This window comes from Danio aesculapii, chromosome 15 (genome assembly GCF_903798145.1).
Source record: "Danio aesculapii chromosome 15, fDanAes4.1, whole genome shotgun sequence".
In the NCBI taxonomy this organism is placed as follows: Eukaryota; Metazoa; Chordata; class Actinopteri; order Cypriniformes; family Danionidae; genus Danio; species Danio aesculapii.
Genome location: NC_079449.1, coordinates 41361846 through 41388423, shown reverse-complemented (window position 1 = coordinate 41388423; position 26578 = coordinate 41361846). Strand labels below are relative to the sequence as shown.

The window sequence follows — 26578 nt, the reverse complement described above, 5'->3', positions numbered from 1 at the left end:
GGCCAAACAAGCTAAGTTTAATATCTAAAATTTTTTGCCATTACTATCTTTTTTCCTCAACAATTGAGTTCATTAGAGATTTGTTACATTTAAAATTGTTAAAATACTTTTTATTGCTGTACTTTGGTGTTACTATGATGGTGTTAAGCAGTTGTGTGAATGACAAAGAGCACCTTCTGCTTATATGTAAATGTGTTTCTCTGCTTGTGTAAAAAAAAATTGTGATGAGCTTTGGTTCATTATATCATATATAATTCTCATCATCATCTCCTATTGAGGTGGCTTTTGTTTTTATAATACACTTTAAAATCCAAAAAGTTAGGGTAACTCAAACCGTTTGAGGTAACCGATTCAAAAACGAATCCTAATGAGTACTGTGAACTTAATCCATTTGAGTAAACAAAGCAATTTGAGCAAAGTAAAACCTGATAAATGAAGAGAACTCAAACCAACTGAGTACTGTAAAACCCAATAAGTTAAGGCAACTCAAACTGTTTGAGGAAACCTATTGCTACAAACGATTAGAGTTAAAAAAAACTAATCTATATGAGTACTGTGAACTTACTCTATTTAAATTGAAGTAATGAGGTATTTAATTAACTCATTACCTTTAACACTGAGTTCAAAACTCAAATGAGTAGAATTAACTTTCAGTAAATTTTGAGTTAACTAAACTCATTTCATTTGATCAAGTTGACTGTTGTGTTTTACAGTGTACAAATTAAATGAATATCATAGTTTACAGGTTTCACATTTACACCTAAAAACCACACAAATGAAAACAATACACACAATTATCATCCAGACATATTTACACCAAGAGAGCCGTTTGCACCAACAGTATGTCACCAGTTACTAACATCACATTAGCGAGACAACCATTCTTTCAGGGGCACGTCAGCCTCCTGTTGTGCTATATACGTAATTTAACAAGTATGCACACACACATATGCTTACACATTCATGTCTGTTGCCAACATGTAGGAGGGCTGGCAGAAATATTTTTCGCATAGTAACAATGCAATGGACCCATATCACCATGTTTGGTTTCATTCAGACATTGCTATTAAAGTTCACTGGATACTTAGAAGTGAATATATGAGAGTGGCAGAGTACAGTTAAAAGGGCATTGTTGTAAATCTATAGCAGTCTAAATATAGAAAATGCTGACATTTTGATTAAAGGGATAATTCGTTAAAAATGAAATGTTCTTACTCTTGACTTGTTTTAAACATTTATTAAAGTTTTTTTCTTCTTCTGTTAAACACAAAAGAAGATATTTTGATGAATGATGGAAACCTGTAACCATTGACTTCCATAGTATTTGTCAATAATTACAAGTTACAGGTTTTCAGCTTTCTTCAAAATATATTCTTTAAGCAGATGTTAATTTCTGTGCAGTTAAATAGTAATTATTTTTCTTAGATTACTTTGGGATTTTCTTTGTGTATAAATGAGCGGGAAAATGTATACATTTAATGGCACATTGATATTTAAAAACAATATTAAAATTATACTCCAGCTAGTGTTTTTCAGCCAATGATAAACCTCAGGTGAAAGTTACTGTGACTATTTTCAGTTTCATTAGGTTTTTTTTACAGTATCAATGTATCTTAATATTGTATTATATAATGTATATATATATATATATATATATATATATATATATATATATATATATATATATATATATATATATATATATATATATATATATATTATATTAATTTATATATATATATATATATATATGTATATATATATATATATATATATATATATATATTATATTAATTTATATATATATATATATATATATATATATATATATATATATATATATATATATATATATATATATATATATATATATATATAAAATGTATTAACACTGTAATGTAATTACAATATATTCCGTTAAATACTTAAATACTTAACACCCATGCACACCGGGATGCTTTTTGCTCTCATTTTCTGTTGACATTTAATGGCCTGTGACTAAATAAAGGACGCCAATGTGATGGTGCACACCAGCATGCAAAACACCAGGCGTAAAAGCGTCATTTTTTAAAGAAACGCCTTCTCCACCAATCAGATTGGCACTTTTGTTCACGTGCACGGAGCTTCTGACGTTACCGTAAACAGCACTTTGAGGCGCTCAAGCACTAAACTGTCAATGCGAGCGCACATTGAAGAAGATGCCCAGAGGTGATCTAAGCTGCTTATTTCACTGGTGAACAATAATCATTTCTTCATTGCTAGAGCTGGAGCTGCTACTTAAACCATCCATGCTTGTTCGAATCGCCAGTAACTTTAACAACAAGCATGTCAACTTTCTCTCTTCTTCTTCTTCTGTGTTACAAGCTTAAAGTTGTGTAGCGCCATCAAACGTCAAGGAGTGATTTTGCATACTCTTCTGCTCGACGCCATTGAAAATCGTTTGGGTTTGAATCCAGAAAAACGTCTCAAAACACTGACGATAAACGCAAATGAAAAGTGTCCCGGTGTGTATGAGCCTTTAAGCATTCATTTAGTTGTTTAAGCATAAAACGAGATGAAAGACCGTGTGACCACTAGCGCCATCAGGATCAGCAGGTGAGTGCAGAAACTCCATTGAAAACACTGGGGTAAAATAAACTCATATTTTAAAGACATGGCAGGGGGAAATGGAATTTAATGCAGTGCTTCTTGTCCGATCTGAGACCCACTTTATAATGTACCTATCAGGCAGTGAAGATCTCTGATTTTTTAAGAAATCAGACCTTAAACATGGCAATTTTATAATGGAAAGACAGTTCACCAGAAGCGCTGAGGCTGGCTGGCTGAAATTAAAAGTCTGTGTGCATATACCCTATTATATTATAATAAAATTATAATCTTATTAAAGTATATCATACTGATTAAGCCATGGATTGTTTAGTGAGCTCTATTGGTGAGTAAAAAAAATCAGACAAAAGATATAGCAATCTTGATAAATTTGCACATTTCTTTTTCATTTTTAACACAATTAAGAGTAGACATTCAAAATTGTCAGTGAGCCCCCTCTACACACCCAAGGAGGAATATAAGAAATAAAAAAATAATAACAACAATATATTTTACATATGATATACACGACTGAGGGTGTAAACTTTGCCTTTAAAGCCACTTAATATAAAGTGAGACCAACTGCATCTGACAACTATAAATAAATGTACATAATCTTGTAGGTGTTTAGGGCCGTATCATCCGGCGCAAGACGTGTTTGGCGCGATATGTTGCTATTTACAGACAAGCGCAACCCAAATTTTTTTGTTTTGCGCCACGTTGTTTAAATAGCAAATCCATTTGCGCCACTTTGTGCACTCATGGGTGTGCTGGTCTAAGATGGAGGTGTGTTAAGGCGCATTGTTGGCGCATTGTTATTTTGAGTAACTAAAATAGACCAGCTGAAAGCCCAGCGCAGAGCACGTTAGTTGTGTGCCTTAAATGCGTACACATTGCATAATACACACATGACATACAGCAACACGCAAATGTTTACAAATGAAAAAGAATTAAAGGATTAAAATGTTACAAAAATTATTATTTTCTACATAAATATAAAACCCACTGCATCCATGCCTTCTTCATCTCAGGGGGCTTTTTGCAGATTATTCATGACATCTTGCTTCTGTATGATGCTTTTATTATTAGCAGTGTTATTTACTATATGCATATTTATATTTGTTTTATTAAAAACAAGCTTAGATTTGTCCACCTGTCAGGTTTTGGACCATATGGGGCATAGGACGTGTGTTTGGATATAACTCAGTTATTTGACCACACTTTGTTATTATTGTTTATTTATTCATTTGATGGAAATTAGAACTGAATTTAGAAATAGTTTTGAAACAAATCCTTGTGCTTAACAAATGAAATTAAATATGTAGGCTAATGGATGTCTTCAGTGGAGTGCGTAGAGAGAAAGAGAAAGAAAGAGGCCGAATGCAGAAGACTTGTTCTTTATCCTCGCGGTGCAGATGCTCTGTTTAACTCTTTTCTCACTAGTGAAGCGTTCAGTTTTTGCACTTACAAAGTCTGCCATGTAAATAGCAAATTGCAACTGACTCTTAAAGGGAATGGGAGATGAGACTCTGATCAAAACACACCCATAACTCATTAATAGAATAAGCACAACCCTGTTAGACCGTGCACTACGACGCAGAGCGTATTTTTCCGTCTTTAAAATAGCAGAAGTGGATTCTGACATGCCCTTAATGCTTTTGCGCCATGCGCTTTAAACTTTGCACCTAGATCATTAAAATAGAGCCCTTAATGTTATTACATACGGCCACCTAATATAAAGAATAACCGAAAGATCTAACTTATGGTTGAAGGATCCGTTAACAATTACTATTGAGTTTATAAGGCATTGGCTGATTCATGTGGCTGATAATGTCAGCCATCCTAACCAACCTTCCTATTGGATCAATTTAAGTATTGAGATTCTGCCTTGGACAATCTATAAACTGTTGTTAACCTCAGTAGATACTGACACATTTATCTTCATTATAGAGAGACATCTGAAACTGTATACTTCTAATCTGTAGAGGGTTTGTAAATGGCAGTGATACAACACAACTCATGCTGGTGGTTGATGACAATTGCAACATGGTGATTGTATGTCCTGATTTCATTTATACTACACATATCTACTCAAAGTTTACTCAATATAATATTTCCGAATGGTTAGAACTCCTCCTCAGTGAAAGAACGTCTCGTTTTCAAACTCTGAAGGAAACTGTAAATCGTTGATAATGCAGGGGCTCACCCAAGGAGATGTATAGAGTCAATTGTTTAGGAATCTTCATTCACATTAAACAAATAAAATGCATCAGTGAGTTGTACAGATCAAATAATTATTTACCCCATCAATTGGCTGTAAGTCAGACATATCAAGTTTGGATATAGGCTACCGTATCTTTAAATGTAAAGCACCGGTCAGATCAATGCTTGTAAACAACTAACAACTACATTATTTATGGGCATTCGTTATGTTATTAAGATCTTTTCTTTGAAATCTGAATATTTTCCTGCCATGGGTTGTGTATTAAACACTCCCTCATTTGAATTTGCCGCGAGTGAGACGGAGAAATGAAAGCACATAAGCAGCAAGGAAAATCAGATGCTCAAGACATAACCTTTTTCAAGAGTTCACACTTAGCTGATAATCAATAAAGCGTATTTGGCATGCTGTGCCGGGAGAGAGCCCTGAGCTTGTTATATCCTCGAGCCCGGGGCTCCCTCCCGTTAGAAGGGCGAGAGGGGAGTTCGAGCTCAGGTAGGTCTCAAGACTCCCCTGCTTGTCGCCACGTGAGAAATGTAAACTAGGGTTGTTTTCGGTGATAATTTGGTTTAATCTATTGCTATGGTATATGTTTTTGGACGGTGGGAGGAAACCGGGGGACCCGGGGGAAACCCACGCGAACATGGGGAGAACATGTAAACTCCGCACAGAAACACCAACCAGCTCGATAGGATGTTGGACCAGCGGTGTTCTTGCTGTGAGGCAACAGTGCTAGCCACTGGGCCACCGTGTCACCCTATCGGAAAAAAGGGGGAGGAAGTAGGGGTGGAAGGAGGGGGAAGCTTCAAGACGAAGATAACTGGAGTGAAAAACTTTGGTTATTTATAATGCTTCCGTAATCATCTAATGGGTCACATTACGGAGCTAATAAGGAGCCAGCCGTGTTGATCATAAGCACATGATCCTCTCAAAATTAGTTTATAAATAAACCACACAAAATAATGACATATTTGAAAATGTGTAAATATATAACTGAGATTTGTGATGCAATCAGATTGAAGCATTCATTAAATCCTTATTTTCCACAGAGCAAAACAAATCATCCACTCGTATAGTTGAGTAGTGCAGGGGCACAAACAAAAATATAATTCGTATTCTTTTTGAAACAAAGTTTGTTATGATTTTCAACTTAATTTGAATGTATGTTTTGCTGGTCAGTTATCTATAAACATGAATAACAAATAACATTTGAGGTGAAGTCAAGTCTGCTATATGTGCCGAAACACGAATTGCCGTGAGATTGTGTTTGTTTGTTAAATAAAATAATAATCTAGCCTAAATAAAATAAAAGTGAAATATTCCGTTTCAGAGAAGACTATACTAAACTATTTTCACTAGTAATGACAAATTTGAAGAAGCAGGAAATGCTTTTGCAATTGTAACACGGAGAGTGACAAACTGAAGTTCGGATCCACTTGCAGGTTTATTCGAAGTCAGGCAAGCAATGGTCAACACAGGTGCAAACAGATGTATAAAGGCAGTCCAGAATCATAGTCAAATGTATCAGGCGAGAGGTCGAAAGGCAGGCGGCAGACAGGGACAATAAGATAAACTAGGCTAAGGTCAAAACACGGGAAACCAAGACAAGGAAAAACGCATTGAATTGTCACTATACAGAAAACAAGACTCGGCAAGGAAGTGAGTGTGTGTGCTGCTAAAGTAGTGTGTGTAATCAGTCCAGAAGCAGCATCAGCTGTGGGAGTCTAATCAGTGGAGACTTGGAGCAGGTGTGTGTGTGGCATGACTGAATATGCAGTCCATAAGTTGTAGTCCATGTGAATGTGAGTACTTACCAGCGATCTTGGGAGTATGATCGCTGGTGATCGTGACAGCAATATATTCGCAGCACTAAACATGTTCCCAGATTACCTCAGAAGAACAAACTTGGAAGGATGAGAGAACTCAGAAACTTGTTGTGAGAATGAAGATGTCTACACGTTTGTGCCAGTCTGTCAGATAAAATTGCTTAAAACACCTTAACATTTTAGAAAAGGTAGTTAAAGTTTGCATAACCAATGATTGATCTTATCCACTCGAGACCCACCCATAAGTAAATAAACAATAAAGCCTATTTTTTTGATTACCTGACCGGCGCAATAACGGCAGCACCCACTGATATAACCGAGAAATGATGTGCCCCTATTGCTCAGTGTCACCCACGTGACAGAACTCGTCGTGAAGAACAAGAAAAAATAAAACATGCTAAACTTTCTGGTGTGAGAAGGCATCGCAGGGATGGTATCGATTGTCAAGAACTATGCCACATTACATGAGAAGACACAATTGAATCTGTGTCATGACGCTTATTTGTCGTTTACAAATCCCCACAACACCCTACGTCAAGGAAATCGTGCCAAAATCGTGTGATCTGACCAGCACTAAACAAAGCAGAGATTTAGCAAGATGTGATTTTACTGTGAGAGATGTAAGATCTGCATAAAGCCTGTATAATTCCATTCAGTGACACAGAAACACAGCATTTATCAGCAAAGCAATCCTGAAGGGATGCTTTTTTAAGACTAGCAGGTTTCAAACAATAAAGGTTGAGGACAAAACATCCTAAACATTGAAGATCTAGGTTATGCAATATTTATAAATCACTGCCAAAATCACTCTTAAAGATTTACTAAAGCCTCGCATAAATACAAATAAATACCTTTTAAATGTTCATATCATTGCTCAGTTAAAGTAGATTCAAAATCTTATTGAGTACAGGATAAATAATAAAAATAAATATATAACCAATGGTATAACTCAATATAACTCAATGGTAATTTCAAGTTGCTGACTTGTAGCTTTGTGCGTGTGTGTGTCATTGATATTTGGAAGTCAGTGCGGGTAAACGGATGGTTTTACTGGCACAAAAGTGTGCGTGGGGACCTTCCTCTCCTCTCTTTCTCCTCTGTCCTTCTGCTTAGAGAGGAAAGATATGGAAACTAGCCATCTTCTGTTTCCCTATATAAGGACATGTGGGTCTCATGGGTTTGTGGAAGGAAGTTCCTCAAAGAACTACAGTGATGTAACACCTTGGCACTTTGATTAAACCAGGGTACCAAACATCCCAGTCTTGCAAATGGAACACTGCTTTACCAATGTGTTATCTGTTTTAATCCGGTTCTGGAGAATTTCATTTTATCTATACACAATTAGGGACAAAATATTGAGATTTAGATTGAACTGAAATAAAGTGTAAGGTTAAGCCATGTTTTTTTTTGCAAAGGCACGTTCTATCACTTACCAGTTTATTATGTTTACACAATAAAATAATAGTGCAACGATACATGATATTAAGCTTCATTGTATATTAATTTGACTTGATATTATATTAAATATAAGTTAATATGAATTTTAAGTTGAAAGCTAGAAAACATAACACTTTTTTTCAACGGCATAGTTAAAAACAATAAGACAATTTGGTAACACTATAAAAACTACACACTATGAATCATTTACTAAGCATTAGCATCTAGTGAATTCATTGTTTGTTAGGCATTAACTCTACAATAATAAACGGTCATAAGCAGTTTATAACTGCATCTACAAATCCTGTATTCTTTACTTATAACCACATTTAATTATTCATTTTCTTATCGCCTTAGTCCCTTTATTAATCTGGGGAATGAACCGCCAACTTATCCAGCATATTTTTTACCCAGTGGATGCCCTTCCAGCTGCAACCCATCTCTGGAAAACATCCACACACACTCATTCACACTCATACACTACGGACAATTTAGCTTACCCAGTTCACCTGTACCACATGTCTTTGGACTGAGGGGGAAACCGGAGCACCCGGATGAAGCCCACATGAACGCAGGGAGAACATGCAAACTCCACACAGAAACGTCAACTGACCCAGCCGAGGCTCGAACCAGTGACCTTCTTGCTGTGAGATGATCGTGCTACCCACTGCGCTACCCTGACGCCACCATTAGGAAGGATGAGAAATGCCATTAATATGGATTTAGTATGGATTGCCTTCTTAACATCCATCAAGTAGGATGAGAAACAAGTGCAAAGCCAGGTTGTTTACCGAACAGTTTGATAAATGAAGCAAAAAAGCAGGTAATAGTTATAGAAAGTCATTTGCTTATGCAGGTGAGGAAACAAAAAACAAGGACTCAGGAAGTGTACTGAAGGGATCCCGTTTTGTTTGTGCTTTGCTGATTGATAAAACCTACAGATTAGGTTTAAAACTTCTTAGTCAGACCCTGTGATAGTTATTTAACAATTAGTGAGCTGTCTACTATGAAACAAAGTCTTTGGTTTCCCCAACATTTACAAAGACATGCGGTATATGTGAATTGGATTGGGGAAGCTAAATTGGCCGTATGTGAATGAGAGTGTTTGGATGTTTCCCAGTGATGGGTGCAGCTGGAAGGACATCCGCTGCATGAAACATATGCTGGATAAGTTGGCGGTTCATTCCGCTTTGGCGACCCCAGATTAATAAAGGGGCTAAGTCGAAAAAAAAATGAATGAATGAACGAATCCTTCTTAACTGTGTATGTATACAGATTCTTTAAATATATGCATTATAATACTATGGCTTCAGAGAAATTTGAGCATGAAGGAAATTATTATTAAATATTAAGCATATTAATTAATTAATGCAGTAATTAAGCGGCAGTAAAATAAATTAATGAATAACTATCCAAGTCACAATTCATAGTCTGCAGCTCAGCTGAAAATGCCAAAGCTAAAAGTGGATTGGAACATGAGTTTTCAGGTTTCATCGATTCAGTCACAACAGCAGTGCTTTAATTTCTCCTCTTCATTTTGTCTCCCTTCCTCACTGTCTTTTAATAAAGCAGGAAAAAAAGAACTACATGATGCTGTATTGCATTAAAAAATTTGGTGCCTTTCGGCTCTGTTCTGTTGTCTGAATCAGCATGCCAGTGTAATTGCTGCTATCTGAGGCGATGAAATAGCACACTGCTTGAGCTGAAATAGCAGATGAATAGATCACAATGTCTCAAAATAGCAGGTTCTTATCTCACAACTAAAAGAAAATCATTCTCTCACTCGCCTTCCCCTTGTTCTCTCCAGCTTTCTGCCCTGTGTTGTTGCCGTGGCAACAGGCAGAGGGAGGCAGAGTGATGCTGTGGGTATCATAGACGGGGTGGAGGGGAGACATTTTGGGGGGTTTCTTCCCTCACGAATCAAAAGCTTTCACAGTCCTTACTATTAAAGCATACACACAGTCAGTTGTATTAGAGGATAGAGTAAAGGGAAAAGCATGTCCTTTCTCCACATCTTTTGATTCATCAGAGCATTAATCTTGAAAATGTGTTCAAGCTATGTTGATAGCGGTAAATAATTAATTTCATTATTTCAAATATGTATAAACAGTGCATTGGGAAAGTATTTATATCGCTTCACTTATCGTAGCAGCCTTATTCCAAAATTGATTAAATTCATGTATTTCCTCGACATTCTGCACACAATACCCCATAATGACGATGTAAAAAAAAGATTTTTTTAAATTGTTGCAAATTTAGTAAAAATAAAAAACCTGAAAAATCACATGTACAGAAGTATTCACAGCCTTTGATGTGAATCTCTAAATTGAGCTCAGGTACATTCTGTTTCCACTGATCTTTCTTGAGATGTTTCAGCAGCTTAATTGGAGTTCATCTGTGGTCAATTCAGTTGATTGGACATGATTTGAAAAGGCATACACCTGTCTATATAAGGTCCCAGGGTTAATAGTGCATGTCAAAGCACAAACCGAGCATGAAGACAAAGGAATTGTCTGTAGACCTCTGAGACAGGATTGTCTCGAGACACAAGGCTGGAGAAGGTTACAGAAAAATTTCTGCTGCTCTGAAAGTTCCAATGAGCACAGCGGCCTTCATCATCTGTACGTGAAAGATGTTTGGAACCACCAGGACTCTTCCTAGAGCTGGCCGGCCATCTAAGCTGAGTGATCAGGGGAGAAGGGCCTTAGTCGGCAAGGTGATCAATAACCTGATGGTCACTTCTGATGTTCTTCTGTGGAAAGAGGAGAACCTTACAGTAGGACAACCATCTGTGCAGCAATCCACCAATCAGGCCTGTATGTTAGAGTGGCCAGACAGAAGCCACTTCCCACTTGGAATTTGCCAAAAGACATCTGAAGGACTCTCAGACCATAAGAAACTAAATTCTCTGGTCTGATGAGGCTAAAATTGAACTCTTCAGAGTGAATGCCAGGCATTACTTTTGGAGAAAACCAGGTAGCACTCATGACCAGGCTAACACTATCCCTACAGTAAAGCATGGTGGTGGCAGCATCATGCTGTGGGGATGTTTTTCAGCAGCAGGAACTGTAAGACTAGTCAGGATAGAGGGAAAGATGATTGCAGCAATGTACAGAGGCATACTGAACGAAAACCTGCTTCAGAGTGCTCTTGACCTCAGACTGGGGCGACGGTTCATCTTCCAGCAGGACGATGACTCAAAGCACACTGCCAAAATATCAATGGAGTGGCTTCACAACAACTCTGTGAATGTCCTTGAGTGGCCCAACCAGAGCCCAGATCTAGATCCTATTGAACATCTCTAGAGAGATCTGAAAATGGCTGTACACCGTCGCTTCCCATCCAACCTGATAGAGCTTGAGAGGAACTGCAAAGAAGTATGGGTAAAAATTCCCAAAGACAGGTGTGCCAAGCTTGTGGCATCATATTCAAAAAGACTTGAGGCTGTAATTGCTGCCAAACGTGCATCAACAAAGTATTGAACAAAGGCTGTGAATACTTCTGTACATGTGATTTTCAGTTTTTTTTTATTTTTAATAAATTTGAAACAATTTCAAAAAATCTTTATCACATTGTCAATATGGAGTATTGTGTGTAGAATTTTGAGGAAACAAATAAATTTAATCCATTTTAGAATAAGGCTGTAACATAAAAAATGTGGAAAAAGTGAAGCACTATGAATACTTTAAGGATGCACTGTATAATAGAAATGTGCAGTCTCTTTTACCATTGTTTGGCAAATGTACACAGTTGAACTTTAGAATATGATCAGGAATTTTCCATAATGCAGATTTCTCAATGTGTTCAAATTCATTCATTCATTTAGGCTTAGTACCTTTATTAATCAGGGATCACCACAGTGGAATGAACCACCAACTTATCCAGCATAGGTTTTACGCAGTGTCCTTCCAGCCGCAACCCAACACTGGGAACCCCCCTACATACTCTTTCACACACATACACTACAGCCAATTTAGCTCATTCAATTCACCTATAGTGAGAGAAACCAGAGCACCAAGAAGAAACCCATGCGAACATGGGGAGAACATGCAAACTGCACACAGAAATACCAGCTGACCCAGCGAGGCTTGAACCAGCAACCTTCTTGCTGCGAGGCGATCGTGCTCTAAGACTTTTAGCTCCATAAACTGCAAATCAGCTACTAGGGTTGCACAGTTTACCAGTACTATGGTAGTATGGTGATCTTATGGCTCCAAAATACTGGCGGTGCCACTGTAGTTTGTAAACGGTAGTATCGTCATCAACGGTCTATCAACAATACATAATGTTGCATGTGGAAAAGTCACTAAAATGCTCACACGTTTGTGCAACAATAGACTATTTTATTTTAATAGTCTGTGGAGCTCTTTAGGGTAGCACGTTTTCTGATGTTTTCTGACGTTTCAAATGCACACCTGAATCAGTTTACTTCTGTTGTTGTCAATATGATTTAGCAGCTACAGCAACAGCAACAATCTCCACAAAGTGAAATTTTGAATTACTTTGGATTGTTACCTGATAAGACTGAAAATAAAAAACAATAGATGAAAAACCCAAAATAACAACAGGAAACACTTAAACAATTTTTGACCACCTCATATAGCCTAATTTTGTTGGAAATTTTTTTTTTTTTTTGTAACAAATTTCATTTTGGTATAATTTTGTATCTTTATTTTAATGTATTTTTTGTTGGCCAGTTATCTACAAAATAAACTAAAAGAACTAATACATTTTAGGTGAAGTGACATGCAAAGAAATATGAATTAAATCCAGGTAGACATATTATAACATATAAAATTTAGTATTTCTGACAATTTTCTTTATAATTTGTGTTATGAATTACAGTATCACAATACTATTTGGCATCGATACTTCAGATGGTATAGTATCGTAAGATGAATTAATGGTATAGTTAGTAAGATAGTAGTTGGGTTTGGGTATTGGGTAGATTTAGGGATCAACACAGGCTCATTCTGAAAACGTAGCCCTGCAGACGTTTCTGGAGACAGCGAATTACGTAGCCAGAGGTACGTATGGCTGCATTTCATTTGTTAAACAAACGCTACGGGGTGGTGTGAAGCCGTTCCTTTTCGTGTTTACCAGCTGACAGCTCACCTCCGTATGGACGGCATTCCGGCTGCAACCAGTTTGTCCCGTTAGCGCGCCACATACGTCGGCGGACTTGAGATGCAGTTGGAGTTGACCACAAAGACGGGATTCGAGTCCGGTGAAGAGCGGTTCCAGAAAGCCGACAAGGGCTTTTATTTTTTTGGATTGCTTTTGAAACCTGTTGGTTGGGTTTAGGGAAGCGGGTGGGCGGGTCAATCGATAAAATTGGTTGGGTTTAGGGAAGGGGAGGCTGGGTCAGCTGATCGTTGGTTCAGTCAGTCAAAAAGTTTGTCAAGAAGTGACTCAACAGTGGCCTCTGGTGGGTTAACGCGAGAACAGCAGGCACGAATGGCACTCGCGAGGGAAATTTAAGATCTCAAAAAGCGTACACAGCTAACTCTGGTGGATTCGCGAAAACAAAAACTGCAGAAAAACGTGCCGCCGGGACATATTTCACGGTCTCCAGAAATGTCTGTAGAGGTACGTTTTCAGAATGAGCCTGGGTTGGATGTAAAATAAGATTATACTTTATAAGTGCTAACAAACAGTTATCATCTTAAAAAATAGGCAGGTAACTAGCCAGTAGTAAATGGTGCGAATTGTTACTGAAGTGTTACCCCTAAAATGGTTCCTTTAATGCATTTTGTTGAATTTAAGTTACATGCCAAATAATTCTCAGTATATTATAAGTAGACTGTTAGGTTGGGGTTAGGGTTAGTGTAAGTTGATATGTACTTGCAAAGTTTCTTATAGTCAGTTAAATGTCTGTTGGAAGGAGCAGTATCAACAGATAATAAGCAGACAGTCTACTAATACTCAAATGAAAATGAATTGGCATGTAATTGCAATGCAACTTTTAGTCAACAAAATGTGCAATAGGGACCATCAAAATAAAGTGTTACCAAAGATAATGTTTTGGGCAGATTTATTTCCTGGAATAGTAGATGATATATCTTTTTTCAGACTAGTGCAGTTTAAAATGTATTTCTGGATTGACAGGAAACTAATGAAAAACAGAAAGTAAGAAGGTGAGGCAGACAGAAGGGAAATTTAAAGAGAAGAAAAGCGACAGAGAGGGAAAGTGTGATGAGTAGGTGGGGGTTGGGAAATAGATAATCTAAAGCTATTGGATGGCATTAAAGAACTCGTAATGCAAGAATCCCTCTATTGGCTTTAGTACAGATTAGAGGCTGTGGGTTTTGCGTTTGGATGCTATTATATAATTTATCCTCTGATGAAATTTTTACCACATTGGCAGTTTTTATTCACAAAAATCTCATTTTAGTTGTCAGTGTTGCATGTTTCTTTGTGCATGGAAAAAGGAAAAACAGTGCTGGGAATTGCAGTTTTTTCCTTTCTTCATTTCCCAGTATTCAGCCGACTCTTTTGATCAGTCTTGCTGCCTACACTAAGCAAATAAAGACAACAAACACCGACCAAATGCACAGTGCTTGCAATGAATTGCAAAAAAATAAATCATAGAATATATTCTCCATTGCACACCTTAGCAAAGTCACTGGTGGGTTTGGATTCATGTGATGAAATGTTGAGCAAACCTGCAATGAAACACTGCAACTAAGCTCATTTAAAACCTTTTGCTTAGTATTTATCACATACAAGTAATGGGTTAGGTAATCACTATCTTGACTTTCTAAAGTGTAAACATTTAAAGATTATTAAAGACATTGATTATGACAAGATTATTAATCAAAAGGATTGATCAGCCAAAAAAAAAAAAAAAAAAATTATATATATATATATATATATATATATATATATATATATATATATATATATATATATATATATATATATATATATATATATATATATATATATATAATTTACTCACTCTATTTATGTGGTTCTAAATATTTATGATTGTTTTTTTACAAAACCATCAGCCATTGACATCCAGAGTCGAAGCAAAAATATTATGGTTGCTGTTTTCCAACTTCAAATTATCCTCCCGGCAGGCACACAAGATCATAAGATGTTAATATTAGGTTACATTTAGGTCATGACGTCAGGTGACCAAAATTCAATGTCTAGCCAGCCTCTAAGGACAATGTTATTTTCACGTCCAATAACGACGTCAAATTACGTTGATATTTGGTTGATTTTAGGTTGTGTTGGAAAGTAACAAAAATCCAACGTCTAATAGATCTCATAGTGGTAACGTCTACACAATGTCAATGTGTAACATTATTATATGTTGATATTAGGTTGATTTTAGGTTGATTATGTTGTACATTGATGTTGGGTTCTGACGTAATTTCAGAATCAGAATCAGAATCAGAATCAGAAAGAGCTTTATTGCCAGGTATGTTCACACATACGAGGAATTTGTTTTCGTAATTTGGATGAATCTCTCACATTTCATCCAAATAATAATAATAATAATAATAATAATAATAATAATAATAATAATAAGAGTTGTTAGGAGGAATGTTCCCCCCGTGTTTGTGTGGGTTTCCTTCGGGTGCTTGGTCGTAGTGTATGTGTGTGTTCATGTGAGTGGTATAGATATTTCCCAGTACTAGGTTGCAGATGGAAGGGCATCCGCTGTGTAAAAACATGCTGGATAAGTTGGTTCATTCCGTTGTGGTAAACCCTGATGAATAAAGGGACTTAGCTGAAGGAAAATGAATAATTATAATAATATTTTTAGATAAATAACTAAAAATCTTCATCTGAAACAGCAGGCAGTGTTTAAATGTCATTTTTGGTGACAATCACACACCTGCACAATAGAAATGATGCACATTTGAATTTCTTTGGCTGCACATTTTCACCCACTGTCCGACACCGACTGCTTCAGGAAAAAAGAAACATTGCTGCTGATTGGGTGCAGATTAAAGCTGCCTCTTTGACCTCACAGCTGGAACAGGAACGCAGTGCATAAATCCAATAAGCGGTGGCTTCAATCACACAATTCACTTACCTGATGTGACACCAACCACAGGGATCGAAAACACCCCAAAAAACAGTAAAGTGCAGTATGCAATGTTGTTTCCTATTGATTAAATAAAAGGCTAAGTACTTCATCAAGCTTCCTTTTTTACTGTGTACATATAGATTAGCATAGTAGTTAGGATGTACAGGGTGAAAAGGAGCCTACTTAAAACATTTGCTTATTTGACTGTTTTGTTAAAAAAATAAAATAACATTCGGTCCCAATTGAATTAGTTCATGTTCTATTGCAAACCTCGCTTGTATGAAATTTAGATGGAATATGGCTAGAGTTCTAAATAGGAAAATTACAGAAACATTTTGGAAAAAAAATCTAGTAAATTACATGCATCTATACAGTGTATTGTATTAAAAGACGGGTAAAGATGTAAAGAAGGTATTTTTTATTAAATTAAATTAGGTTTTTAGAGTATTCCAGATTACGATTCCAGCCAACAGAATAAAATGTACAGTACATTACTGAAGTACAGGTCATATAATTAGAATATCTTCAAAAAGTTGATTTATTTCACTTATTCCATTCAAGAAGGGAAACGTGTATAATGTATACATGCATTCCACACAGACTGGTATATTTCAAGTGTTTATTTCTTTTGATTTTGATGACAACTAATGAAAACCCCAAATTCAGTGTCTCAGAAAATTAGAATATTGTGAAAAGGTTCAGTATTGAAGACACCTAGTGTCATACTCTAATCAGCTAATTAACTCAAAACACCTGCAAAGGTCTTTAAATGGTCTCAGTCTAGTTCTGTGGGCTACACAATCATGGGGAAGACGGCTGATTTGACAGTTGTCCGAAAGATGAACATTGACACCTTGCACAAGGAGGGCAAGACACAGAAGGTTATTGCAAAAGAGGCTGGCTGTTCGCAGAACTGTGTCCAAGCACATTAATAGAGAGGCAAAGGGAAGGAAAGATGTGGTAGAAAAAGAGTGGACTGCAGCTGGAGTCAGTGCTTTAAAAACAACTATGCACAGATGTATACAAGACTTGGGTTTCAGCTGTCGCATTCTTTGTGTCAAGCCACTCTTGAACAACAGACAGCGTCAGAAACGTCTCGCCAGGGATTAAGACCGGACTGCTGCTGAGTGGTCCAATGTTATGTTCTCTCTTTGGATATCAGGATCCCAGAGCCTGGAGGCATGCAATCCACGTTGCTTGAGGTCCAGTGTAAAGTTTCCAGTCAGTGATGGTTTGGGGTGCCATGTCATCTGCTGGTGTTGCTCCACTGTGTTTTCTAAAGTCCAAGGTCAACAGAACTCTATACCAGAACATTTTAGAGCACTTCATGCATCCTTCTGCTGACCAACTTCATGGAGATGCAGATTTAATTTTCCAACAGGACTTGGCATCTGCACACAGTGCCAAAGCTGCCAGTACCTGGTTTAAGGACCATGGTATCCCTGTTTTTAATTGGCCAGCAAACTGACCTTAACGCCATAGAAAATCTATGGGGTATTGTGAAAAGGAAGATGTGATTTGCCAGACCCAACAATGCAGAAGAGCTGAAGGCCACTATCAGAGCAACCTGGGCTCTCATACACCTGAGCAGTGCCACAGACTCCTTGACTCCATGCCCCGCTGCATTGCTGCAGTGATTCAGGCAAAATGAGTACAAGTATTGGTCTTATGCAATATTGAAATTTTGCTAAATTTAGGGTTTTCATTAGTTGTCATTAAAATCATCAAAATGAAAAGAAATAAACACTTGAAATATATCAGTCTGTGTGTGAATGTATATATACGAATATGAATGTATACATTATACAAGTTTCACTTCTTAAATTGAATTATTGAAATAAATCAGCTTTTGAGGACATTCTAAAGATATGACCAGCAGCTGTATATCAAAGAATTCTTTTTTATGATATGCTTTTAAAAGTTACACATTATGAAGTCGAGAGAAAACATTAATGTAATGTCCTAGAAAAAAAATATGCCTTGAAAACGAAGTGTTTCATGAGTTTATATGTCAAATTTGATGAAGATAGCATGGGAAATGAGATTTCTGTAAAAAGTTCCCTCAAAAGTGAGGTTTCCCTCACCGTCAAAGGCATTTTCTCAAAAATGACCTTCCCAAACTAAAACAGTAACAGTTGCTAAATAATTTGGTCTGCATTCACAGTTCATGCATCTTTGAAAAAAGTAACTTTGGGCTTTATTATCCATCATCTAGAGTTTATAATGCTCAAAAAAAAGTTATACACGTTTAAAAGATCTGACTTAAACCAGCGACCTTCTTACTGTGAGGTGAAAGTGCTAACCACTGAGCCACACCCTTGATTGACTACAATAAGTCATTAAAGATAAGAATTAAAAAAATCAATACTCCAAATATATAACCTTGTGAACTTTTATATACTGTATAGGCTACTGTTAAAGTCAAGGGTCAGTTGTTTCTCCATTATGTAAACAACTGGCTTGTACTGACAATCATAAAACAATCAAATGTTGTGCGCTATTAGAGCAGTGTGGTAATGAGAGCTTGGAATGGAAAATTATGAAACATCATTTGTATGGGTAACACTTTATTTTGATGGTCTATTTGAGTATTAGTAGACTGTCTGCTTAATATCTGTTGATACTGTTCCTTCAACAGACATGACTATAAGAAACTTTGCAAGTACGTCAACTTACACTAACTCTAACCCCAACAGCCTACTTATAATCTAATGAGAATTAGTTGGTATGTAGATGCAGTGTAACTTAAATTCAACAAACAAACCATCAAAATAAAGTGTGACCTTTATATGTTTTCTTGAAACGTTAAATAGATTATGTTGAAACTGAAAATTCGAGATTATTTCATTACTTCAGTCTTCCCATTTAATGGCTTACATCCACGTGAACCTTAAAATGGGGTGTTCAACAATGGGGTGTTAAAAATTTAAGCCCCTTTTTCTATTCCTATTCTGATATTCAACAGAATGACAATTCATTTTCTGAGGGTTGTCTTGCCTGTTTCAATCGTAGATAATAATTATGTTGTTTTTCTGCCACCACAATGTGCTCAGCTTCAAATTTGTCTATAAATTACACAAAGTTTTACTAACCTTTCAAGCTAAAGAGATAGGTTTGAAAGGGTTTTGACTTAATATTTACCTTATACCTTCTATATGCTCAAAACAATCAACTGATGCAGTTATAGAACCTAAAAGAGGATATGTAAATGCCCTACATAAGGGGTCTCAAACTCAAAATGGCAGGGGGGCATTTCAGTGAATGACAAATCATAGGAGGGCCGTTTTAACATTCAAACACAAGACAAAAGTGGAAACCTGACATAACTTATGCATCTTAGGACAACAGACATGAAGTTTATATTTTAAGCATTACCTTTCACCAGTGATAATGCAAATCAGCACGTTTATCATGTCACACAGCAGCTGCTGAAATATATCTGTTGTTGTGTGTATGGCCGAGCATTAGACACACACTCAGTCATCTTCCAAAGAGTTTTTCCATTTGTTGTACATATTGAAGGGATAGTTTAAGTTGCTGTGAAATTACTACAAATAATAGGCTTAATAATTATCATTCTGTCCCAATCAATTGTATTGCCCAATAGTGTAAGAACAGAAAGCAGTTTGAGTAACTTAAGAGACTTTTCAGGCAATTGTTCTTCTCAATGTCTTTCTTTTTTTTTGTAAAACTACAACAAAGAGGGGAAAAGTATGTACATATATTATTTACTAACAAGTTTAATTTAACTAGCAGTACAGTTTTACTGATGTACAAAGTTTTTATGCAAACCTTAATAAGCGAACGAGGAAAATATTAAATAAGACCATTTGAATCAAATATTAGCAAATTGATCATATTTATTACGCTACCAGCACAACGTGTAAGCCACGATGAAGTGTTTGTCAACAAAATACAAGTGGAATAGAACTGATAATAATCAAACGACCCTTGAATATTTACAAAAATAGAGTTTTATTAAAAATAGAGCACTTACGGTTAAATATTTTAATATTTAAATCAGCCACAGAATTAAAACGCATGTGTGTTACTCTCGACGTACAGTTAAAACCAGAAGTTTACATACACTCTATAAAAAGGCAAATAACCATTTAAAAAAAGTCAGATGTTAATGTGACTAAACTTTTTCTCTTTTAGATAAGTTAGGTTTATCAAATGTGTTTCTGTTATAGCAGAATAATGAGAGAGATATTTTTGAGAAATTATTATAACTTTTCAAGAAAGTCAAGTTCACATACAATAAGATTATTATGCTTCTGAAAAAGCTCAGAAGATGGTGTCAAGGTTTTGGAAGTTTCTGATTGGCTAATTGACAACATCTGAGTTAATTGGAGGCACAACTGTAGAATAGTATTTCAAGAGTTCACACTTAGCTGATGATTAATTATAAGCTTGTTTGGCATGCTGTCCCGGGAGAGAGCCCTAAGCTCATAAGATCCTCGAGCCCGGGGCTCCCTCCCGTTGCAAGGCGAGAGGGGAGTTTGAGCTCAGGTAGATCTCAAGAACTCCCCCGCTGTAATAACCAATGAACAGCCAGTGATTGCTCTTGAGAGATAACCATTTACTAGGAGCATGTCTATAGTGCTGGTTTGAATTAGTCAATTAACTTATGTTGCATGTTTTTTGGTGGGAGGAAACCGGGGAACCTGGGGGAAACCCATGTGAGCATGGGGAGAAAATGCAAACTCCGCACAGAAATGTCTGCTGGTTTGGTAAAGCCTAGAACCAGAGACATTTTTGCTGTGAGGCAACAGTGCTAAGCACTGGGCCACCGTGTCACCCATCTAGGAAGAAGGAGGAGTAGGGGTGGATGGGGGGATTCTTCAAAACGGAGATAGCGTTGGTACGTAACCCAGGGTATTTCTAGTAGCTTAGGAATCGTCTGATTGGTGCATTGAGAATTGGATAATGCGGATCCAGCCGCTAGCAATCATAAGCACGTGATCCTCTCGAAATTAGTTTATAACTAAACTTCACTTAAGGAAAACCTCAAACACACTGCTTCCTTGTGTGACAACATGGGAAAATCATCAAGCCAGAATCAACAAAAAAGGCAGAATACAATTTGATAAATTATACTAGGAAAAAGGCTCATTTTTGGAGACATGTGCTGTGGTCTGATGGAACCAAGATTGAACTGTTTGCCCATAATGACCAGTGTTACATTTGGAGGACAAAGGGGGAAAGTGTACCAGCCTAGGAACACCATCCCAACTGTGGAAGTATGGGGGCAGCAGCATCATGTTGTGGGGCTGTTTTGCTGCAGGAGGGACTGGTCCACTTCACAGCATAGATGGCATCATAAAGAAAGAACATTATGTAGAAATACTGAAGCAACATCTCAAGACATCAGCTAACTTGGCCACAAATAGGTCTTCCACACGGACCATGACCCTAAGCATTCTGCCAAATTAGTTAAAATGTGCTTTAAGGACAACAGAGTGAATGTATTGGAATGGCCATCACAAAGCCCTGATCTCAACCCTATAGAAAATTTGTGGGCAGAGTTGAAAAAGCTTGTGTGAGCAAAACAGCCAACAAATCTGACTCAGTTAAACCAGTTCTGTCAGGAGGAATGGGCCAAAATTCCTTCAAACTATTGTGAGAAGCTTGTGGAAGGATACCCAAAACATTTGACCAAAGTTATACAGTTTAAAAGCAAAGCTAAAAAATACCAAGGAAATGTATGTAAACTTTTGACTGTCTAGAAATTAATAAAACGTTCTCTAAAAAATAATTCTCTCATTATTCTGGCATTTAGCAAAAGTAAACGTTTAGTATGATTTAACATCAGACATTTAAAAAAAAATCTTCTGGTTTCAACTGTAACGCTGAGAGAAAATGAAAGTAAAATTTATCTGAATGCAGTACTTTAAATGTCGACTAGGTGGCGAGTCAAAACTACAAGTGGGTAGACGCTACTGCATAACAATGATAGTGTTTCAAAAATACATGTTTTTGTGGGCCGAATGTCGTTATATTTTTAATGTCAGTTGCGGCCGGCAGTTTGAGACCCCTGTCCTACATAAAAAAGCTGTCTTATGACAGTAATCTTCTCCTGTCTTACATTACAAACATATGTAATCCTTGTCTTTGTCCACCCCCTTCTCCCCTCCCTCTTTCTCTCAATCAAACACTGGTACAGAAATAGCCCTAACTGCAGTGACAAGTGAGGTGTAAAATCTAAACTGTTGCTATGGGAAAGAGAAGAGAATGAGCTTGACTGCTATCACACTACCAAATTAATAAGCAGTAGAAAGACAAGCTTTGACACATGCTACTGTATCAGCAATACAGATTGCCATGTTAACAGAGTTTAATGGCACAGAGGATGCTATAATTAGAGCCTGAGAGAGCAGAACTATTTCCAATTAGAGCTCTTGATTAAGTCAGTAAAGTTGCTCTTAAAAGAGAAAAACGCACATTTGAATAGCAAATGTGAACATCTGCGATGCTAATTAGCTGGTAGCCTAATTAAGGCACAAATTACGTCAACGAAAGAAACTGAGATTTTGTTTTTGCTCTGTTCACATCACAGATCAAATTAATCCCTCTCTTTCTCTCCTCCAGGATTTTGCTGACAGTTGTGGTGATATTCCGTATCCTAATCGTGGCCATTGTTGGTGAAACCGTGTATGAGGATGAGCAGACCATGTTTATCTGCAACACCCTCCAACCGGGCTGCAACCAGGCCTGCTACGACAAAGCTTTCCCCATCTCCCACATCCGGTACTGGGTCTTCCAGATTATCCTTGTCTGTACACCAAGTCTGTGCTTCATCACCTATTCAGTACACCAGTCAGCCAAACAGCGTGACCGTCGCTACTCCTTCCTCTACCCAATAATGGAGAAGGACTACAGCCGTGAGGGTACGCGAAAACTACGCAACATTAATGGCATTTTGGTGCAGCACTCTGAAAGTGGTGGTGGAAAGGATGAACCTGATTGCTTAGAGGTAAAGGAGATCCCAAATGCTCCAAGAGGCCTCTTGCATGGCAAGAGTTCAAAGGTACGCCGGCAAGAGGGGATTTCTCGCTTCTACATAATCCAGGTAGTGTTCCGCAATGCACTGGAGATAGGCTTCTTAGCAGGGCAGTACTTTCTATATGGCTTCAGTGTTCCTGGCATCTTCGAGTGTGACCGCTACCCCTGCCTGAAGGAAGTGGAGTGCTATGTATCCCGGCCCACTGAGAAGACAGTCTTCCTAGTGTTTATGTTTGCAGTGAGTGGCATCTGCGTTGTGCTCAACCTCGCTGAACTCAACCACCTCGGCTGGAGAAAAATCAAAGCTGCCATTCGAGGTGTCCAAGCCCGCAGGAAGTCCATCTGTGAGATCCGCAAAAAGGACATGGCCCACCTGTCACAACCGCCAAACCTGGGCAGGACCCAGTCCAGCGAGTCAGCTTATGTTTGATCTCCATTCATCCAAATTTGGCATCACAAGGAGTTGAAGAGTGGAATGCTGAAATGTCAAGTTGGTTAAGGTACTTGTGTAAATGTTTAAAATGAAGAGAGGGGGGGTGGGCTTAATATAGCCATACCCCTTTCCCATAAGCCACTCCCTCCCTCTTTGTGGCATACAACAACGTAGCCCAGTGTTAAGCTTGTGGTAAAGACAAGAAATGTTGGTGATGTCTCTAATTGGGCACAAGGATCACAAGTGGAAGGGTGACAAGGGGAAGGCACTTGGATTCTTTCCTCATGCTCAGATCTTGAGGAAAGAGGAAGGATGAGAAAAGGAGACCACTTTTCTCCCACTCCCACTTTTCCACTTTCCTCAACCTTTGTCACTGCAATGGTGCCAGAAGAAGAGTACTGTTTAGGATTGCTCTCCTGGCAGTGAATCTGTCTAAAACAAACAACTGGTGACATATAAACATTGTTCCAGCAGTGGCACCCTCACTTTGACATACGATTGAACAAACATTAGCATCGTTTTTTTTTTTATATATATATAATCTCTCTCTGGTTGTTGTACAAACCTAAGAGATGATTATTACCTCTGCGCAAAGTGTGCCCTTCCACCAAGACACCCACGGTTATGTGTTCCAGTCAAGTATTCCTCCCTCTTGTGGTGCATGAATGTGCATTTCTATGTATGTACGTGATCAAAGTTGAAAGAATTTCTAGACTGCAGATTCCTTCGTGTTAATTTTCAGTTATGTTTTGTTTTTCTCACTAAGACTGGTGCCATTGATTTAAACGACTGTTTATTTCAGATTATTACTTAGATAGATTGTAACAAAGTTAGAATATTTATCTTTATTGGGAATGGAAGCCAATTCTGCTGAAAAGAATTTCCATGCTGGTCCAAGGCAGGCGTAAGCTGGTTGTTGCTATTGTAACCGGTGGAGCTGCCTAGCCACACTTTTAAGCAGAATAAAAAATAATGAAATGGAAGGTAACCAGCATGGTGATTCTGGTGATCATGATTGACAAAGGTAATAGTGTTTGTTATGATCATTTGTATGCATGGGGGAGAAACCTGTAGCTAAAAAAAGTGACGTGTTCATAAGTCATAAGATATTTCTATCAGATGAACTTATTGGTCTCTTTCAAAGGCATGTTTACAAAGCCGTATCTGTTACACGAAATGCAAATTGATGTTCAGTGTTTGTTATTAGGAAAATGAACAATTTAGAGTGTTTTTCTTAGCTTTTCCTTCTTGTCACGTGTTTATCGGCATGCCTTTGTTATTAACAAAAGATGAATCTTAGAATATATATGTATGCATTGCACTTTGTGGGATGGGAAGAGTGGATAAAAGGAGAAACTCACTCTGGGAAGGACATTAGCGGTGGAAAAGTGAGCCTTTTGAATTGGTCCACCCTAAAAAAAGATCAATTATAAGTTTGTAGGTACTGTATGTATGTATATGTAGCTGTGATCCACTGTGTGCCTTTGTTTACACAGTGTGGGTTAAAGCAGGGTGTAACAAAATCACCCAGATAATATCGAGTTGTCATTCAGCCAATACTAGCACTAGCTTAGACCCACTATGGAAAGTACTTGTGCCTACACAGCCCTGACACCACTCTGCAAGTGCACATGAACCCAGTGTAGACAGAACACAGTGCAGCTAACACGGGACAGCTCGCTGACGTACCGCAGACACAGAAAACACTGTCAGAGAAAATACAGAGAGAAAGAGAGGAAACTGCAGAGGCCCTTTAATAGCAACACAATGAGTCCTGACTTGAAATAAAAAAAAGGTCTTTCACAGGAAAGTGTGTTTATGTTTAGCTTGACATGACATGTAGTTTAGCCACAATTCTGATACTGGCCAGAATTAAGTATGAGGATGGACGTTGTTCACATCTAAATTCAATGAGAGGTATAAAATAGGTCACATTTGAGGCTTGCAATGCGTACCAGATTTGTTTTACTTCAAATGTAAACAGCTCATAAATGATTAGTAAAACCTTTCTGCACAACCCTTGTTGCCTCTGAGATAAAAACCAGGTATTCTATGCTTACATTTACAGTCTAGAATTAACTCTCATCAAGTGGCAAATTTGATTGATCAGTACATAAATGAAGTGTCTTGCTAGTATATTAGGTACCTCAACAGACTGCTATAATGTGATGAAGTCATGGTTCAAGCCATTCAAACTGCAAATAAAACTGGGTAACACGTTAGTTTATTAAACTATTAATTACTGGCTTATTATGTGCCTATTATTAAAATATTAGCTGTGTATTAATACTAATAAAGTATAAGATGGTCCGTTTGTTGAATTTAAGTTACATTGCATCTACATGCCAACTAGTTCTCACTAGATAAGTAGACTGTTAGGTTGGGGTTAAAGGGTTAAGTTGACATGTACTTGAAAAGATTCTTATAGTCAGTTAAAAATCTGTTGAAGGAACAGTATCAACAGATATTAAGCAGACAGTCTACTAATACTCAAATGGACCATCAAAATAAAGTGTTACCTAATCTTATTCTACACCCCAATCCTACCCAGTACATGAATTCAAAAATGACCATTCAAACTATTAATAAGCAGTAAATTAGTGGTTTATTAAGCTAAAATACATAGTTAGTGGTGTTTTACCAGCAAGCATTGTACCTTATAAAAAAGTGTGACCAAAAAGTGTTGTTGTTTTAAATTGATATATACAGTATATATAGAGCGGGTAGTCTACCATTTACTGCTCTCTAAGCTTACCCAAGTATGACAACTTCCGCTGCTGAGAAACCCTGAAATGTGAAAAGGGTCTATTGCGCCGGTAACATTTTACAAAATGTGTGCACTAATATGCATTACATAATGCTTAACTAATGGCGAATAAATGTATGGCTCATTATTAAGGATTACTGCATCAAACAACCGAACACTCTATATAATTCTCAATTAAGTAATCGATAAATTGTTATAAATTACAGTTGAAGTCAAAATTAACCCTATGAATAATTAGCCCCCCTGTTTATTTTTT

General features: G+C 37.3%; 1 protein-coding gene across 1 annotated transcript in view; it reads left to right on the top strand.

Moving 5' to 3' along the window:
• LOC130241317 (gap junction delta-2 protein) overlaps window positions 1-26147 on the top strand; it is a 40704-nt gene extending 14557 nt beyond the window's left edge. The window contains exon 2 of the mRNA XM_056473024.1: window positions 22709-26147. Within this exon, the coding sequence (XP_056328999.1) occupies window positions 22709-23552 (844 nt within the window). The 3' untranslated portion in view covers window positions 23553-26147. The remainder of the gene's footprint in view (window positions 1-22708) is intronic.
• The last annotated feature ends 431 nt before the right edge of the window (window positions 26148-26578 follow it).